The 19,488-nt window shown below is 41.0% G+C and overlaps 1 protein-coding gene across 4 annotated transcripts; it reads left to right on the forward strand.

The window, feature by feature from the left end:
- Positions 1 to 244: 244 nt before the first annotated feature.
- Positions 245 to 19,147, forward strand: AFG2B (AAA ATPase AFG2B). Of its 4 annotated transcripts, none has more exons than XM_077827480.1 (9): positions 246 to 1,568; positions 4,810 to 4,995; positions 8,533 to 8,691; positions 10,170 to 10,379; positions 10,983 to 11,210; positions 11,785 to 11,919; positions 14,350 to 14,475; positions 15,821 to 16,008; positions 16,129 to 19,147. In XM_077827480.1, exons 1-8 carry the CDS (start codon positions 492 to 494, stop codon positions 15,971 to 15,973), a joined length of 2,274 nt encoding a protein of 757 aa, XP_077683606.1. In that variant the 5' UTR covers positions 246 to 491; the 3' UTR covers positions 15,974 to 16,008; positions 16,129 to 19,147. The 4 variants fall into 4 exon arrangements, 3 of the variants coding, with proteins under 3 accessions (XP_077683606.1, XP_077683604.1, XP_077683603.1); XM_077827478.1 differs by having other exon boundaries at positions 18,374 to 19,147; XM_077827477.1 differs by having other exon boundaries at positions 15,821 to 19,147.
- Positions 19,148 to 19,488: the final 341 nt, after the last annotated feature.

Here is a 19,488-nt window from a genome sequence, read left to right on the forward strand (position 1 = left end):
GGTCGGCCCCAGGCCGAGCGCGTCTCCTCATTGCGAGAGACCTGCTCAGCCGCTCGACTCCGGTTGCCCCGCAGCTCTGCTCCCGCGACGTGCCCTGGTCTCTGGCGGGCTCGAGAACCCGCCCAGCTCTTCCATTCCCGCCTGTAACGATATAACGGGGGGGGGGCGCTCCGCCATCCCCGGGCTTGTCAGGCGTGGGGAGGGGGCCGGCGGGTCTGGGGGCAGCGAGCTGCCTGTGCCTGGCTGGGGGCTCCCCTGTATGTTCCGGGGGGTGGACGGGACACCAGTGCAGCCTCCGTGTGGGTGGGGAGTGCCCCGGCCAGCTCCCCGCGGGGGCGGGTGGTTTGAGGGGTCGCGTTGGAGAGTGAGCGCCCTTGGCCAAAGGGTGCCATGCACACGTAAGATCCTCGCCCTTACGTCGGCGGCCGGCTGTGGTGGCGAGGGGGCTCGCTTTGCACGTGTTTCGCCGTCACCCCTGTGTAATATTGGCTATGGCGGCTGCTCTCCTGAAGCTGCTCCCCCTAGACCCAGGGGACGAAGGCACACAAAGATGCAGGATGGGACCTGCCACGTTATCCTCTCTGGGAGCCAGGCTCGGGTCCCCACTTAGGATCACGGTTCCTGGTGGCTGCTGTTTGTGCACCGCCTGGCCCAGAAATGATTTGGCTGATGGTTACCTGCAGCTTGATCTGAAATGCAAAACTTCAGGCTTAGCTACAAGCAAGTTGAAAGGTCTCACCCTGAGTGTCAGTCACTTGAAGCTTTTGGCCTGCCACCGGTTGAGAAAAGTAACCGTGAAAGTGGTCCTTAAGAACCTTACTGTGAAAAAATCCACCCCAGAAGGAACACTACAGGAGACAGTCAAAGAGCTACTGAGAAATGTGTATGTTTCTCTTCACCATGTTGTTACTGCTTCCCCAATTCCTGGAAATCCAGTGGTGTGTGTTGAAATACTGGCTGTAGATGCTTCGACAGAACAAGCTGGCCTGATAGCTCCCAAAACTAATATAAACATTAAGGAGGTAGTCACTTTAGAATGGTACAGACACTTGTCAAAGGACACTGCACAAATTTCAGTTGCAGGAATGGATGATTTGGGCAGCTCTTTGAAAGAGATGATTGTTTTGCCTTTACATTTTCCCAAAACCTTCAAGAAGTTGGGTCTTTCTGTCCGTAGTGGAGTACTGTTGGTGGGCCCTCCAGGTGTGGGGAAGACTCTTCTCGTAAAGGCAGTTGCAAGGGAAGTGGGGGCATATTTGCTTTTCATTAGTGGTCCAGCTATATATGGCTCAAGGCCTGGAGAAAGTGAAGAGAATTTGCGAAGAGTTTTTGAACAAGGCAGGGAATTGTCCACTGAGGGACCAACCATTCTCTTTATTGATGAAATTGACTCTTTATGCCCTAAACGGGGAAGTTCAAACAGCATCTCTGAAAATCGTATTGTTGCTCAATTGTTAACACTTATGGACGGCATAGGCAGTGAAAATGAGATGGTCATCATGGCAGCGACAAACAGGCCTGATGCCTTAGATCCTGCACTGAGGAGGCATGGTAGATTTGACCGAGAGGTGAGCGTAGCCTGTTCCTCATGTTTTGTTCTAATGCTTTAATACCATTTATCTTTGTTCTATTGAAAAATTGCTGAAGAAGGGCCTAGTGATAGTGTTCTGCAGTGTCATGTCGGCTGATTGGGTTTGATGCCCTATTTCTCTTTGTAGATCAGTGACCTACAAAGGAGAAGAAAGTTACCTTTTTGCTGCTTTATAATGATGCTTCGAGAGTTTTTTCCCCTTCTTGCTTTTTACATCATTGATTAAAGGTTATATTACTAAACATGAACTTAAACTGATGTAAGGCATTTAACTGTACCACAAAACATTTTGATAAAAAAAACTAGAATGGTACAAAATTAACATGGCACACATTAAATGGATTAAACTGGCTAGCTGACAATTACATTATGAAACCTGTAAATGGGGAATCGTGGTCTATCAGGTTTATTTCTAGTGGGTCTCACAGGGGTTGGTTCATGTTGTCACTGATAAAATTTGTAGCTGACATAAAAGTTGGGAGAATTATAAATAATGAAGAGGACAGGTAATTGCTCTGGATTGCATGGTAAGATGGACACAAGCAAGCAGTACGAGGTTTTTCTAATACAGCCAAATGTAAAATTATATAGCTAGGAATAAATAACCAGGGCCATGTTTACAGGATGGAGGACCCTATCTTGGGAAGCAGTAGCTGAAAAAGACTGGGGGTCATGGTAGATAATCAGCTGAACACAAACTCCCGGTATGACAGTGGCCAAAAGGGTTAATGCAATCCTTTGATGTATAAACAGGAATATTGAATATGAATAGGGAAGTTATTTCTGTAATTGGCAGTGGTGCAACTCCTTGTGGAATGCTGAAGTTTTGGTGTCCACAATTTCAGAAAGATGTTAATAAATTGGAAGGGGTTCAGAAAGGAGCTACCAGAATGATTAAAGGATTGGAAAATATGCTTTATAGTGATAAAGTCCAGTAGCTCAATCTTCTTATCTTAACAAAGTGAGGTTAAGGGGTGATTGCCATCTATAAGCTTCTACATGGCCCAAAAAAGGGGGGGCTCTTCCATCTAGGAGACAAGGGTATAAAATGATCCAGTGTCTGGAAATAGACTTTCAGACTGGAAGTAAGGCATACATTTTTAACAGTCAGGGTAATCATTGACACAACTTATCAAAATTTTTGTGGATTCTCCCATCACTGGAAATTTTTGGATCAAGATATGGACATTTTTCTGAATGAACTGCTTCAGTTCAAACATGAATTCAGGGAAGTCCCGTAAGAAGCCTGCGTTATACAGGAGGTTAGACTGGATGATCACAGTGGCTTTATAATCTGAATCTATACCCTGTTTTTCCAGGAAGTCTCAATGGACACCTGCTGAATTAGTAGTCCTATGATATCAGATGCCATGCAAATGAAACCTGATTAACTGAGGCTAGGTCTACACTCATTAACAAAATTGGTTATAGTTGTGAATTATTTTAACAACCTTTCTGTACTTGCAAAAACCCTAGTGTACGTGCAGTTATGCAGCATAAAAGTACTTTTGCTGTTCATCATTTTGCTTGTTGAACTGGTATAAGTTCTACTGCAAAAGTACTTTTTTGCCAGTATAAATTGTATCTAGACTAGGAGTTGTACCAGTAAATCTTCTAGTGTAGACCTGGCCGGGAGCAATGAGCTGAGCTGGCTGGTGGTAGCAAGAGCGGACAGTATTAGCAATAATGTATTAAGATAGACAAGACTAACTTCTGTCAGTGTGGCACCTTTCGTAAGCACTAAATCTACTTCTAAAATGTAAAAGTAGTACATTCTAGGGACTCTTTGGACTGTGCATAAAGTGGCGATGTTCAGGTACAACCATGGTAATTCACACACAAAATTGACACCTTTTGCCCCTCGCATGAAAGATTTAATAGCAGAGTGCTCTAGTGAGAACTCATTTTAGTTAATGTACTAATTTGATTATTTTTACAAAATATATCACCTTTGCTTGTGTTTTAGGATCTCTCTCAGACATCAAATACTAACTTACAGTTGTCAAAATAAATTGACAAAAAATACAGTCAGCAAAGTGATGCATCCTTGTTTCCTTTATTGTCTGTCTGTGTACTCACTAAAACCTTGAACCTGCAACAAACTCGATGCAAGGGTCTATTCCAGGATCATGGCCTAATATCAGTAATTCAGAAAGATTATCCCAGTCAATTCAAATTTAATAAATTCTTCTGTACTGCATTCACACTTTTATCTAAATTTTCAGGATTGGACAGCATTATTAACAAGTGAAATACACAATTTTGATAATATTTTAGCAGGTTTTCAATAATTTATGCACATTCTCTACTCAGTTTTATAGTTATGGGCTTGTTGGTCCTTTTTTGTGCTACTCAATTACATTTTTGTGCAGTCATATTTTCTTTGTTTATTCCATGTGTTACTTAATTTTATAGCGATTAGCTTTATTTAACAGGGCACAGAGTAATCGTTCTCCTTGGGTTTTTTTAATCTGATTTGTGTCCTGTACAGTTTTTAAATAGAAAAGTGTTATCACTAGGCTAGTGGTTCCCAAACTTGTTCCGCCGCTTGTGCAGGGAGAGCCCCTGGCAGACTGCGCCGGTTTGTTTACCTGCCACGTCCGCAGGTTTGGCCGATCTTGGCTCCCAGTGGCCGCGGTTCACTGCTCCAGGCTAATGGGAGCTGCTGGAAGCAGCGTGGGCCAAGGGACCTACTGGCTGCCGCTTCCAGCAGCTCCCATTGGCCTGGAGCAGCAAACTGCGGCCACTGGGAGCTGGGATCGGCCGAACCTGTGGACGCCGCAGGTAAACAAACCGGCCCGGCCCACCAGGGGCTTTCCCCGCACAAGCGGTGGAACAAGTTTGGGAACCACTGCACTAGGCTTTTGTGTTCTTATGTTGAAAGGAAATAATTATTTCACTGTTAAATCTTCTTTTGATTCATCTTTCAAATATGACTTTAGACACTAGGTGGCATTCTTTTATAAAACATCTATTTGTTGAAATGCTACTAACCTGGAAAATTAAATAAGTGTAAATGAAAAGTACTCATATATGTGCTTTATATTTTCAGGGTTATAGAGCCATTAATTAGTCCCTTGTGAAACAATGTGAAAAGAGGAGAATTTGCATGAGGGAGTCTAAGATACAGACAACACAAGTGACTTATCTAAGGCTAAAGAGTGAGAGAGAAATATAGCAAAACACTGATAAATTTCCATTTATTGTATTTATTTTAGGTTATCATTGGGACACCAACACTTAAACAGAGAAGGTCTATTCTACAGTTGATTACTTCTAATATGCCTATTTCCACTGATGTTGATTTGATTAACCTAGCAGAAATGACAACTGGATATGTTGGAGCTGATCTTACAGCACTCTGCAGAGAAGCTGCTATGCAGGCTGTCCTCCACAGCTGTTTGGTAAGGAGTCAGATTAAACCAGAAAGATGTCATTATTCACATTTATCACTTTTTCCACACTAATATCACTCTACTTTAATATATAAAATGAATAATTCAGGGATGAGAATATTCAAATAATATTCAGATAAGCTAGAAAACATGTTATAGATGTAATTATAGGCTTTGCTTCTGTCTTTCAATCCAGTCATCAAGTGACTGCCATTTCCTTGAGTGAAAAGGTGATGTGGAATATCTTTATTCTCTCCATGAGCTTTTTAGTGTTGTACAAGGGAGAGAATGTAAGTTTTGTTTTGTTTTTAATTGAAGAGCAAATTGTATACATTTTTCCACCTAAGGTCTCTTCTATAAGCTACAGGCAATGTATATAAAATTCTGTTCCTTAATAAGGTGAGTGATTTAGTAGTTTGTGTTGTGGTTTGCACAAATAGAGACTTATTTTGTGTGTCTAATATTGCATGAACATATTGGCCAGAAGAGAATAGTTACAATTCCCTACTGTGCTGCAGTAATGTTTCTGGGATGTTGTAGATCTAGGTCTCAGGGAAGCATTATTTGTTAATCTTTCTTCCCCCTCAGTCAGGACTGCTAGGAGAAGGGGAGCAAAGGCTTTGATTGCTCCCTTGTTCATCAAGGTGGAGTGGAGGGGCAGAAAAGAAGTCAAGGAGTGCTTCTGTGAGATCGAGATCCAGAATATCTCTGGAATCGTAGAATCTATGGGAGATGCTGGAGCACTTTACCCTCCTCCCCAGGTGGTGATAACAGGGGAACATTTTATTTATAGAACCTCCATCACCATGTATCCTGTACAAAAACTGAAAATGATCATTAAAATAAAGTTGAGCCCAGTAGCCCTGACAGAAGCAGCCCTTCTGTCAAAAGATGGACAAAGAAAAAATAAACCAAATTGCTGACCTCTGTGCTGTGTACGCTGCCAACTCCTCTGCAAAGTGCAGCTTATTAAGTTTTATTATGAAATCTGTAGACTTCAGCAAACATAATATAGGGGGTAGCTTGCCAGGCTGCAGGAAACTCTCTACTGGAGGGAAGGAAGAAGGTCCAATAGCTCACAGACAGTGGGGTTTTTAGCCCTGTGCTGAATTTCTCCACTATGATGTGGAGAATACAGTGTCCCTCAGATTCATGCTCTGCCTGTAGAGCTGTATCTATCCAGCATTTTTCAAATGCAGCCACCAGCCACATATGGCCACCAGGGGCTTTTCTTGCCGCAAAGCAGTGGCCCCTCCCCTGAGACTGCCAGCAGGGGTTGGGTCCTGCTCCCTTCTGGAGAGAGAAATGCTGGAGGAGCAGGCTGCTAGTGAGTTCCCCACCTTCCCTGGTGTCCCATCCATTCCCCACTGCTGCTCCATTCGTTCTCCCCATTCCTCTGGCCCCCACTGCCACCGTACCCACCTACCTATTCAGGGCTTAATTTGTCCCTGGGCTTGCCAGCGCTGAGTAAGTCTTCTGCTGTGAAAAGTGCTATTTGTATGTTTGTTAATATCACTTTTCACAGCAGCAGACTCACTAGCCAGAAAGTCTTTAAAAAAGCAACCCAAAGCACACAATAAACAAGAAGAAAAAAGACAAGAACATGTTTCTGTTCTGTTTAGTTCCAATAAAGAATAGAGACAAGTGTACATTATTTTTGTTATTGAGTCTGCAAAAAATCTCAACATAAATAAATTGGAATGATTTGGACATGTATATGTGTATATTTATTTCTGTCTTTCCTAAACTTAATTAGGAATTTTAGTTAAAATTTTAACAGCGGCCACCAGCAAGAGTTGGTGGCCGCACTCTGAGGCCACTAAAAAATTTGTCCTGAGAACCCCTGGCTATACTAACAAACTCGGTAACCCTAAGTCACCATTGATGGTAGCAACAATGGAAGCTACTAGTTGTGTAGACAGGACTCATGTGGGGCATTTTTAGGTGACATGGTAGGAAACACCTGAGTCCTGTCTACCTTAAAGCTTCTACCTCAGATGTCATTTGAGGAACTGCATTGGTGGTGAATTATGGCTAGAGTTTGCTAATGTAGACCAGAAGAATATGGAGAACATTGAACAATGCCAGGGATCAGCCTGGCCTTTGATGAAATTTAGCATGAACTGAGGATGAAAAATAGATCCATAATCCAAGATCTTTGCAAGCCTGTATTCTATAGAATGTTTGAGGTGAGGAGATATGTTGTGGTGGTTGGGACTACAAATTTACCCTAGTTGTGAGCTTAACTCTAAAAAGGACATGAAAATTCATAAGAGATCACAGTAGCCTATAACAACAAATTTTGATGGGAAAAGTTATGAATAGGAAAAAGACGGAATTAGTCGAAACAGACGGAATTAGTCCAAACAAAAAGGCCTACTAATAGAACTCAAGGACTGTATTAAGATCATGCTTAGTAAACAAGAAAAGTATGAAACCAGAAATCAACAGACCAGAATTGGTATGTCAGAAAGTAGGCCTAATTGGTGGACAAAATAATGAATGGATGGGCTATTTTCCACACAGTTTTCTTTGTGGGTCTTTAAAGAAAGAGACTTTGTGAAGAATAATTAGTTACTAGAACAAGCTTCACCATAATGGCTATCATCCCTATTATTTCCTGGGACCCTGATCTGGGCCAGAGAGAGGGACCCATATGCCATCATCACCTCTATCAACTCCAGCTGAATCCCAGACGCGATGGTGGGATCCAACTTCAAGAACAGCAGCTCCAGCCCATCTCAACTAACTTCTGTTTTCCCCAAAAGGACAGTTATTGCCATCTTTGATATCATCTAAAAGACTGTCAAAAAAGGGTATTCTCCATCTGAAGACTTTCTCCAGCTAAAAGTAAAGGGAGCAAGAGATGCTGTTAAAATGAAAGCCTTATGTAATATTTTACATTTCAAATGCTTTAACTGTTTTTCCTTTCTTTTGTTAAGGGTTAAACGGATTTTTAATGGAGTATGTGCCAGGGTACTAAACAGGCTGAGGTCTATGTATACCAAACCCCAGACCTTATTTAACACTGTTTAATGTTGGACAGTGACTGGGTTATGTTAATGCCTTTGGCCCATATAGTCGATCTAAATGCATTCTGCTGTATTTACTGGAACAGGTACGTGAGTAAATGGGGACCATTGTCTCATATTTGAGAGAGAACTAGGAATCCTGTATGTAGTGACCCTAAACCCTGGGTTTATCAGCAGCTTCCTTCACTAGAGTCCCATATGGTGGAAGTAGAGTAGATTCAGGAGAAAATCAAAGATACTCTCTCAGACATCAGTTTCTTACAGAAGTGTCCAGCCCTGTGCCATAACAAAAAATGTATCCAGCCACAATGAATGCACACTATTTTATTGGTACGTGTTTGTACATGTGTCTGTCATACATAAACTCTTTAGTATAGGGGTTCTCTTCTTTGTCAATTGTAAAATTGTAAATTGTAAAATGCTGTGGACATCTAATGGAGCTATGTAAATTATTAATAATGCAAAGGAGAAACAGTGCTTTCCTTTTGTATTTGTTCTTTGTGTATTTCTTCAGGATTCAGTTCACATGTTGATTAACCTGGCAGACTTCCATGAAGCTTTTAAAAAAATTCAGCCATCTTCCTTTCGAAGCAGTGTTGGACTAACTGACTTTAAACCCGTTACATGGGAACAAATTGGTGGTCTTGAAGATGTAAAATTAAAGTTAAAACAGGTAGAGTGCAGAATACATTTAAACAAAACTATAATTTCTCCCGTCTACCTCAAACTGTTCTATATGGTGCAGTATTGAAAAGTGTTCTTATGGGAATTGCATCGGTCTTTAATTCATATTTAAAATTTTATTCCTAACTACTTTAAAATATTAAAACACATTTTTGTATTTTCTTAAATCAAACTAAAATTGCCTATACACAGGCTCTAGCACTTTGTGTAATTAAATTTACAATCTCAAAATATCACCCAGGAGCATACCATAGAAAACTAACACATCAGCCAGTAGAGGGCAGTTACTGCTTCAGCATATGCCCATCTCATTCCAACTACCCTCAACCCTTTAGGGCAGTGGTGGGCAAACTACGGCCTGGGCGACCCTCCTGCCCAGCCCCTGAGCTCCTGGCCAAGGAGGCTAGCCCCCAGCCCCTCCCCTGCTGTTCCCCCTCCCCCGCTGTTCCCCCTCCCCCGCAGCCTCAGCTCACTGCGCTGCCGGCGCAATGCTCTGGATGGCAGCGCAACTGCAGAGCCGCAGCCTGACCCGTTGCTCTGTGCTGCGCGGTGGGGTGGCTGGCTCCAGCCAGGTGGCGCGGCTGCCTGTCCTGGTGCTCTGGGTGGCAGGGCTGCAGCACCGCCAGCCACCGGTGCTCCAGGCAGGGGGGTTGGATAGAGGGCAGGGGAGTCTGGGGTGGTAGTCAGGGGATGGAGGTGTGGATGGGGTCAGGGCAGTCAGAGGGCAGGGAACAAGAGGGGTTGAATGGGAGCGGCGTCCTGGGGGGGCAGTCAGGAAGGAGGGGGGGTTGGATGTCGTGGCGGGGGGCAGTCGGGGCAGGGGTTCCGGGGGCAGTCAGGGGACAGGGAAAAGGAGGGGTTTGGATGGGGCAGGAGTCCCAGGGGGGCAGTCAGGAATGAGAGGAGGGGTCGGATGGGGCAGCGGGAGGTAGTTAGGGGCAGGGGGCCCAGGGGCAGTCAGGAGACAGGAAGAGTGGGGTGTGGATGGGGAAGGAGTCCTAGGGGAGCCGTCAGGGATGGGGGGGTGGGGGTTGGATGGGGCAGGAGTCCTAGGGGGGCTGTCAGGGGGCAAGAAGCAGGGGAGATCGGATAGCGGGCAGGGGCCGGGCCGCGCCTGGCTGTTTGGGGAGACACAGCCACCCCTAACTGGCCCTCCATACAATTTTGGAAACCCGATGTGGCCCTCAGGCCAAAAAGTTTGCCAGCCCCTGCTTTAGAATCTATACATTTTGGCTATTTCAGACTAAAGGGGAAGTGAGTTCTAGTCAACCAATGTGCCCTCTCAGAGAATGCCCTACCCACTGCCTTATCTCTTTTATAACAAAGAGGGTCAAATTGGAGTGTGTCCATTGACCTCCACTGTGATAATGCAACAAGGTAAAGGGCTGTAGTGTATCCAATAGTTTTACTGGCTAATGTGTCAGTAGATACATCACTGCAAATGTTTCATCCTTTCTGTATTTACAGAGTATTGAGTGGCCTATGAAGTTTCCTCAGGCTTTTTTGAGAATGGGACTGTGTCAGCCAAAGGGTATTCTCCTATATGGGCCACCAGGATGTGCCAAAACCACTCTGGTGAAGGCTGTGGCCACAAGCTGCCATTGTTCCTTTCTTTCTGTTAGTGGTGCTGACCTTTTTTCACCTTACGTTGGAGATTCAGAGAAGATTTTGTCTCAGGTTTGGTTTTTAATCACATATGATGTATAATTTGCTTATTTTTGTATAAAGTATTCATCACTCCTATAAAAAGAAAAGGAGTACTTGTGGCACCTTAGAGACTAACCAATTTATTTGCGCATAAGCTTTCGTGAGCTACAGTTCACTTCACAACTACCCCTTTTCTTTTTGCGAATACAGACTAACACGGCTGTTACTCTGAGTTACCATCACTCCTATGTTTTTGCTTTTTAAGACTTTGAGGGCTGATTCTCATCTGGTGTAAACGGATACAGCTCAATTGACTTCAGAAGAGCTATTGCCATTTACGTCAGCTGAGCATATGTCCCTAAGTTATTTTTCAAACTCATTTCTTTAATCTACCTATTATGTATGGCTTTTTGTTCTTTGGTTTACCTTAGTATTAGGTTAGGCACCTAGAGTCTGCTATACAGTAAATGTAAACCAGATTGGTCTCCACTGAGTGTTGTAAATAAATACTTATTTAAAGTGAATTAGTTAAGTAAAAGTATAGAAAATATATAACAAGTGATTTCAGTTGACATGGTGGAGCTTATACATGCATTACAACATTTTAAATTTATTTTACGAACCCAATAAAAGGTTTTTCGCCAAGCAAGAGCACATACTCCAGCAATAATATTCCTGGATGAGATTGATTCTATGCTAGGATCTCGATCAGCCTGCAAAACTGGACATGGTGCCCCAGAGAAGGTTCTTTCTGTCCTTCTTAATGAATTAGATGGTGTTGGCGTTAAAGTCACAGAGAGAAGAGGAAATAAATTACAGCTTGAAGGTGATCGTCAAGAACAAAACGAAAAGGAGAGACAGGTATGTACACTCGCATATATAGGAAGAAGGGTAGATTTTATTGCTAAAGTGCTCCAGAAGTTTAAACCATTGGCTTTCACAGATTAAAACATTACCTTTCTGCTGCCTTTGTCAGCTTCTTGATAGTACCCAATATTTTCTTTTACATACAACATTGGGCATAGCTAACATGCTCCTGCTGTGCTGTTAAAATGGATTTCAAGGTGGTGAAATTACATCCTCACCCCCATTCTGGCATACTGAAGAACCCTCCATCACCATCTTACATCATCTCTGCACTCAGTCTGACACACGCAATCTTGCTAGACTCTGACTACAAGAAAGTTCCATATGCATTACCAGAATGGATATTGATTCTTCTTCATTGTATTACATATTGGTATATTGGCCTACACAAAGTAGAAAGGTTTGTAGTGAAAAGGAATATGTACATATGGATATATGCATTTATTCATTGTATTGCCTCTCTTTTTCTCCTCTTAGTTGACACTTACAAATTATACTTGTCCTGTAGCCCAAAGCATATAAAACACTGTATACCCATCTAATTTGCTGCATATATAATCTCATTAAGCTAGAGTTTCAAGAAGTTTTGAACAAAGACGTCATGATAGTTGCTGCAACAAATAGACCAGACAAGTTGGATGATGCCTTGTTGCGCCCTGGAAGGTTAGACAAGATCATCTATATTCCACCTCCAGATCAGAAGGTAATGCATTATAAATCTGTACACAAATTTAAGTAGAGGTGTGAAGTTGTAGGTATACTGTTTCTTAACAACAACAAAAAGAGTTATAGTACTATAATGTATGTAAGAGTGGGTAACGGTTTGCACTGAAGATTAACTACTAAATGTCCAGCTTTTAAAATAAATATGAAAGCAGCCTGGATTATAAAATAGCATTTAAATGTATATAAAAACGTACACCCTTCAGACACTCTGACCAAGGCACAGGCATATCTGGCACTTCCTGACTTTTGAATGCTTGATGATGATATATTTGCAAAATCAAGCATTCAGAAGTTAGGAAGTGCCAGAACTGCCTGTGCGTAGGTCAGTTAAATTGCAGTAACTCCTCACTTAAAGTCATCCCAGTTAACGTTGTTACATTGTTAGCTTGCTGATCAATTAGAGAATATGCTCGTTGCAAGTTGCACAATGCTCCCTTATTATGTTATTTGGCTGCTGCCTACTTTGTCCACTGCTTACAGAAAGAGCAGCCCGTTGGAGCTGGTGGGGGCTCGGAACCAGGGTGGTCCGCCAGCCCTCCTATCAGCTGCCCTAAGTTCCCTGTGCGCAGTTACTGGGCAGTTCAGGTGTCCCTCCCCCGACTGCCATGTGCTGCTCCTGCCCTCTGCCTTGGAGCTGCTACCAGGAGCCGCCTTCTTGCTGTGCAGGGGGGGTAGAGAAGAGGGGTGCTAATGTCAGGGTGTCCCCCTGCTCCTGCCCCCCCGCTCCTGTACCCGCATCTCCACGGAGCAGGGGGACACACACCACAGGGCTCAGGATAGAAGGAGCTTGCTGGCAGCAGCTGCTGTCGCAACTTTCCTGATCTACTTAAAAAGGCAGTGAACTTAGAGAGGGGTCAGTCTACTTAAAGGGGTAATGTGAGTCTCTCTCTCTCACACACACAAACACATAGTGTATGCCTCTGCCATGCTATCTCACCTCCCTCCATTCATGCTGCCCTGTAGAGAGTAAGGCTACATTAAGAACAATGTGTTAACCCTTGAGGGCTCAGCTGAGTGCTAGTTCATCATTTAGCAGTAAGGCATCCCCTGGGAAATAGTCCACCCTCTGACTTCACCACCTCAACCAAGCTTCACAATCATCATTGCTGTGTACAATATTAAATTGTTTAACACTTTAGTCTGTCTGTGTGTGTGTGTATAAAGTATAGTTTTGTCTGGCAAAAAAATATTCCCTGGAACCTAACCTCCCACTTTTTACATTAATTCTTATGGGGAAATGGGATTCGTTTAACTTTGTTTCGCTTAAAGTAGCATCTTTCAGGAACATAACTACAACGTTAAGTGAGGAGTTACTGTACTAGCCTTGTTCTTGGAAACTGAACTGTTTCTCTGAAACTTGCTAGAAAAAGTCAGCCTGAAGCAGAGGGCAAACATGGAATATTTCAGTCCAAAAGGTTAAAATGTGGGTAAAGGTGTAAGCAATTGAAGAAAGTGACTTAGAATGGAAAGTATTAGACAACCTTAACCATAAGCATTGCTGAGAGATCTGCTTATAGTATTGCCAACTCCTTACTAAAAAAAAAAAAAAAACACCAACAGCCAACATAGCATGAATAGGTTTCAGAGTAGCAGCCGTGTTAGTCTGTATCCGTAAAAAGAAAAGGAGGACTTGTGGCACCTTAGAGACTGACGCATTTATTAGAGCATAAGCTTTCGTGAGCTACAGCTCACTTCATCGGATGCATCTGATGAAGTGAGCTGTAGCTCACGAAAGCTTATGCTCTAATAAATGTGTCAGTCTCTATGGTACCACAAGTCCTCCTTTTCTTTTTATAGCATAGATAGTTGAGCATTCTACATTCTTTTGTGGTTTTCTTTGTCTTGCATTCTAGTTCTTCAGATAGCCTATACCAGCTTAGGGGCGGGAGCACGAAGGTACAAAAGAAAACCAAAAAAAAAAAAAAAGGGGGCAGCAAGATCCAGTGATTCATGATTTTAAGAAATCGTGAGATGATGTAAAAATTGTTGGAATTAGTGAGGATATTGCCAGAAAACTATATCTTAGTGTCCTACGGACCAGTAAGATACCTGGCAACCCAACTAGATTTTCATTCAAACTGCTAGCGTTCAGAATTCAAGTCAAGTTTGATTATTGATTATTGATTATACATTATTGAGCTTTGCCAATAAATATTTTCAACTGCTGTCTGACTGTCCACCTTCAATGCATCGTATGATTACTCTGTGGTAAACTGAGTTTTTGTTTCTTGGCAGTTATTGATCACAAGCAGAATATTGTGTGTTGTTACTGTACTGTAGTATATTTGAGTTTAGAACTTGCAGAGTAAAGTACTAGTCAACATGAGTAAAGGTGGCAGAAAATAGGCCTAAACAAATAGTACATAAGTGACTGTCCTTTGTCTTTTGTAATGTGCTTGTATCATAGGGAAGGCTTTCTATTTTGAAAATTTGCACAGAAAAAATCCCAATAGATTCTGATGTGTCATTAGAATACCTAGCAGCTCAAACCAAACTCTTTTCTGGAGCCGATATTGAAAATCTCTGCAAGGAGGTAAGGAGCTTTTTGTTTAATCAGTGAAATAAGCTGTGAGTGAATACTTTAGATGGAGAGAGGCCAAATTATAGAATATTCTAAGACATTTGTACTTTTCCTCAATTTTTAATGAAAAGGGTAAGACAGATGTGAAAAATTTTATACCAGCTGAGTGAAAAACATATGTTGTACCAGTAAAATACACCCAGTAAATAAGGGACCTGCTAGTACTGACGTTGAACTAGGTGCAAATTTAGAATAAATTGTTCCTGTGGAGGCATCCAAAAGAAGCAGATAGTTTGTGGATCCTGGAAACTCTCCCTGCAGCAGATGGTATGGAGAAGGCAGATGATGCAACTTTACTAACTTAGATTTTTGGGAAGGAGGGTAAATCCAGTCCTGCAGAAAGATAGTTCTAATCCCTCTCTTCCTGTCAAGAGCTCCCATCCTTGGACAAACACACAGTGCTCAAAAACACCTTCAAATAATGCAAGTAAGGAGCCTAAATTATTTCTGTTTAGTAGAAACAACCTAGGCACATATCCAGTGTGTAGGGAGATGAGCACGCTGTGAGGAGTGCCTTCTCTTCCTGTATTCCAGACCTGCCCCTCCAAAAATCAGAGAGCATCTTGGGAGCATGCTACCAAAGTGGCTCTGCCCCTCTACCTGCATTTACCAGAATCTGCTGGGTTCTGTTTACTCTCTCATTGAAGCAGAGGGAGCATTTAAAAGAGTGAATGATAAGCAACATGGGTTAATTTACAGAAAAAATAAAATGATGCCAAACAAACCTGATGGATTTCTTTGACAAAATTTACAGGTTAGTTGGAGTAAGGGACTACTCTAGTACTTGCTCCAGAACTTACCCTCTTGCTTTCCTTTTCAAAGCCTTACTTAAAATCCAGATAAATTGTTTCCTTGTACTACACATCATAGAATTTATTGCTGAAATTAACATCGATAAATCGGGAAGAAAAAGCCTAGGGCAAGAGAGATGTGTCCACAAATATTTGAGGAAGGGGGAGATTAGATAGAACATCTGAAGAATTAAGTGACCAAGGATATGTCTTCTATCCCAATCGACTAGATGCAGTGAGTGAAACAGTATTAACTGAATTTGGAATAGAAGAATAGAGAAGGCAAACTAACATTTGTATTATCTGATAAATTGACTTAATGTAATGTATACCTATTGGTTTTTTTTATCTTGAATCATACAGTACTGTGTTGAAACACTGGACATAAAGTTCATTTTTATTTTTAAGTTTTGAAAAGATCGATTTGTAACGTCGGAGCTCCTGATAAAGCTGAAAACATTTCAAATTCTCTAAATCGTGTTTTTTTTGTTTGTATTTCTTTTAAGGCTGCTTTGCAGGCATTACAAGAGAATGGACTTGAAGCAACTTGTGTGAAACATGAGCATTTTGTAAAATCACTGAAGATTGTAAAAGCATCATTAACCCTCACAGATTTGGATTTTTATGAAAAATTATTTAATAAAGAAGTATCCTCTTAAATCAGAAAAATCTGAAGAATGATATGCAAAAATTGGTGGGTTTTTTTATATAATCTTTTAGAAATGCATGATTTTTTATAACAATTCTTCTAAAATTGTTATTAAAAAACAAAGGGCAGAAAAGTTTTATAGTACCCATTTTTCCTTCCTTACAGTATAGAAAGAAGGATTGAAAGGCTTTATATATATTCATTCTGCTGGTTTTTGACATAGAAGTATTAAGCATGGTCTTCCATGGGACCTTCTACCTCCGAGTCCCAGTCAGTCAGCACTTCTGTGAGCCAGAATGTGACTCTTAAGACCAGTACCAGTAAGAGGTCTGACACAGTCAAAGGGGCCATCCACAACAGCCAGAAATCTTTGAGGATTTGCACTGTATATTGAAAGCTGCCTTTAACTGAAGGCACAAGGGTATTAAATCTTTAATGAAGATTCGTTTTCTCCAAACCATTGAATGATTGAATTAAGTGGGTGTTAACAACATTAAATTTTTAAAGTCTGAATAAAAGTCACTTCTCATCTCAGTAAGATTTTTACTACTTTTGTACTGTAATATTGTCATGATCCTACTAGCTCCCAGTGGTCCACAGAATATTCTAAACTAGACAAGAACTAAATATCTAGTGCAAAGAAGAAAACGCTTAGAAAAAATGACCTTTTATGCCACATTTATACTTTATAAAGAAATTAAAAGGGGCATAAATGACTTTTTTTTTTTCTCATGCTGTTCACCTTTTACACAAGGCTATATTTGCAATAATCATTTGAAGCATAGATTTTTCCCTATGGATTGCAACTTTCATTATATTGTGTGTGTACTGCTTTTTAATATTGAATTATAATTTTCTGGTTTTGTATGTAATATAGCAAATTTTTGCTTGTTCTAGATTACAAAAATCTTTCACGTTAAAGGAAAAATAAAAGTTAAAATCTTGTTTGCATTAAATATAAGTCTTTTAAAAGTACTGAATTTTTCAGACAGCATTCTTCTGATTAAGGCCTGTTATTGATATAAACTAAACTTGAGTGGCAGAGACTTGCTTAATTTTTGGGTCCCTTGCACTGTAGTTATTACATACTTTTCCTCATAGCTGATTGATTTGGACTACGCTTTTATTCTGAATTGTAAGCCAAGCCTTTCACAAACCAAAAAAGTCTTTATCCAGTAATAAGTTCTATCCTGCATCACAAAGTCTTTTTCTTAGGGCTTATCTGAAAATTTATCAAAATTGAATTTCCAAGTGTAGATGAGCCCTTAGAATAAAACGGTAAGATATATATTACGCTGCCACAGACTTGCTTTGGTTTCAAGCAGTATATGTTCAACTCCTATAAGGACTCCTTTCCTGTTGTCCCTCAGCTCCCAAAATCAGATTGACAGTGCAGTGGATATGTACTATGGTTATGAATACTGTAGGAACTGCTACATCTTGATCTATGAATACTGATATGCAATAATGGTATGAACAATGTATATCTGACTAGGTCAGTGAGGGGATGATTTTTTTGTACTGGGTTATAAGACTGCCCTTTCTGAAAGCATTGTGCTAATTTGCACTGGTCTTAGTAGAATGTTTTATATGCCTATAATGCTTGAATTCAATGGGAACTGTATAGGACTGCAATACAATGACTTCCCAGATAAGAATACCTACATACACACTAAAAGGACAGTTGAGGCCAGGTGTTAGACATAGGGATCCTACATTTAGTCTCCAACATGCCGTAAATCTTGTTTTGCCAGGCTGGGAACTAGAGATCAAAAGTTTAAAGTGTTAAAAAGCTTGTGTGGGCAGGGGGGTTGACTTATCAGCGAGCTGTCTAAGCAGACAAGCTGTATAGAGCAACCAAGGAAGGAAGGAGCCCAGAGGAATTGGGGATTCTGAGATTCACAGAATGGTAAGCATTAAGAGAAAATAGGCATGGACTTTATTCTGATTTATAGTTTTTAAAATGTTTAATCTGAAATGGTTTTGGTCTAAATAAATTATACTTTGCTTTAAAGAAGCTGATTGGTCACTAATTATCACTGTCATTGCCCCAGAGGGAATAGAACGGCAGCCGAAGTCAGACCTAAGGTGATCACAGTTGATACAGAGGTTACTGCCACCTAGCACCTGGTCTGAGAATAGGAGAAACACATGATTTCACCCCAAGAAAAAGAGAATTGCCTGAGGCCCAGAGGGGGTGTACTCAAAAAGTTCAAAGTGTATGAGGTGTAGTTAGGCTGGTAATCCTGATACAGATCATTCTCACAAACAAGTTGCAAGAAATAGTTCTACTGATTAGTGTCAGTTAGAATCTGGGGAGGCTAAATAGATGTCTTGGTGTAAGAGGAAAAACCTTGGGGGTGTCTATTATCTGAACTGACTTACTTTCACCCTTTAATCCATTTCCCAGATTATTTGCAGAAGTCACTGTCAGACAAATATTGCATCTCTACAAGATAGTCCAATACGTCTGGACCTCAGATAAATTACGATTTCAATCATCTATAAAATGAAACAGTGGGACAGTTAAGGATTTTTAATTTATATCCATACTTAAAGGTCTATTCTGGCTTTTGGATACAAGATCTTCAGAAGTAAAAGGCTTTTCTATAATTTAAAAAAATGAATACTGCGAAGTGCCAGAGGATCCTGAGGACAAAATGCTTGTATTAATAAAGTATATTAAGTGCCATTGACTTAGGGAACTGTGAGCCCTAAAGTCATGTGTACGTTCCTTGCAATCTGCAAATATATATACATGCATCATATAACTTGTATAGTATTTTTAGCAGTAGGCGTGCCAGAAGCACTTTTGGCTATTGTAGGTATACAGCGTCACTGAAATGAAGCTACCATTTGGTGGTCTGTTTATTTTTGTGAATTTGGAAACCCATTTTGTCCAAAAGAATTTATCATCTGTTGTTGGATTAGTAATGAAACACAGAGATACCACTACAAGCACAAACCTATTTAAACAAGACAGTCCAGAGGTAAGTGGTAATTGGTGCTGTGGGGAAGAGTAGTGTTTTTACTGACAATCTTTTTGCAGTCTGAATTTTGTCAGTCAATCCCCAATTTTCCTCATACATTCCATCATCCTTTATGCATTTGCATTGTAATTGGAAATGTTTGTTAAAAATACGCTGATATCTGGAAGGACATGATTAAATATTTTTACAAGTGACTCTTTGTTTCTGCTTTTAACTTGGCAGGCAAGAGGTTTAGAAATGTAATCTTGTTTCTGTCAGGGGAAAGCTTTTGGACTGTTCTCCTGTAGGTGATGCGAAGAAACTCAAGTAAAATACAAAACCTAAGGTTAAAATTTAGAATGGGGCATTGTTTTCTTTTTTTCCTATTGTGTATAATAAGAAACCCCCCAAGCAGGTCCCCTAAATAGCGTTACCCCAGATTGTGGCTGGAGTGAGATCACTGGGCGTTGAAGATTCCATGGCAGTTGGAGACAACTACTGTGAAGAGAACAGCTGGCCACAAGTTGGAACCCATTACTGTGTGAGAAAGGGGGTG

The sequence above is a fragment of the Eretmochelys imbricata genome, chromosome 10, assembly GCF_965152235.1.
Source record: "Eretmochelys imbricata isolate rEreImb1 chromosome 10, rEreImb1.hap1, whole genome shotgun sequence".
NCBI classification, from domain to species: domain Eukaryota; kingdom Metazoa; phylum Chordata; order Testudines; family Cheloniidae; genus Eretmochelys; species Eretmochelys imbricata.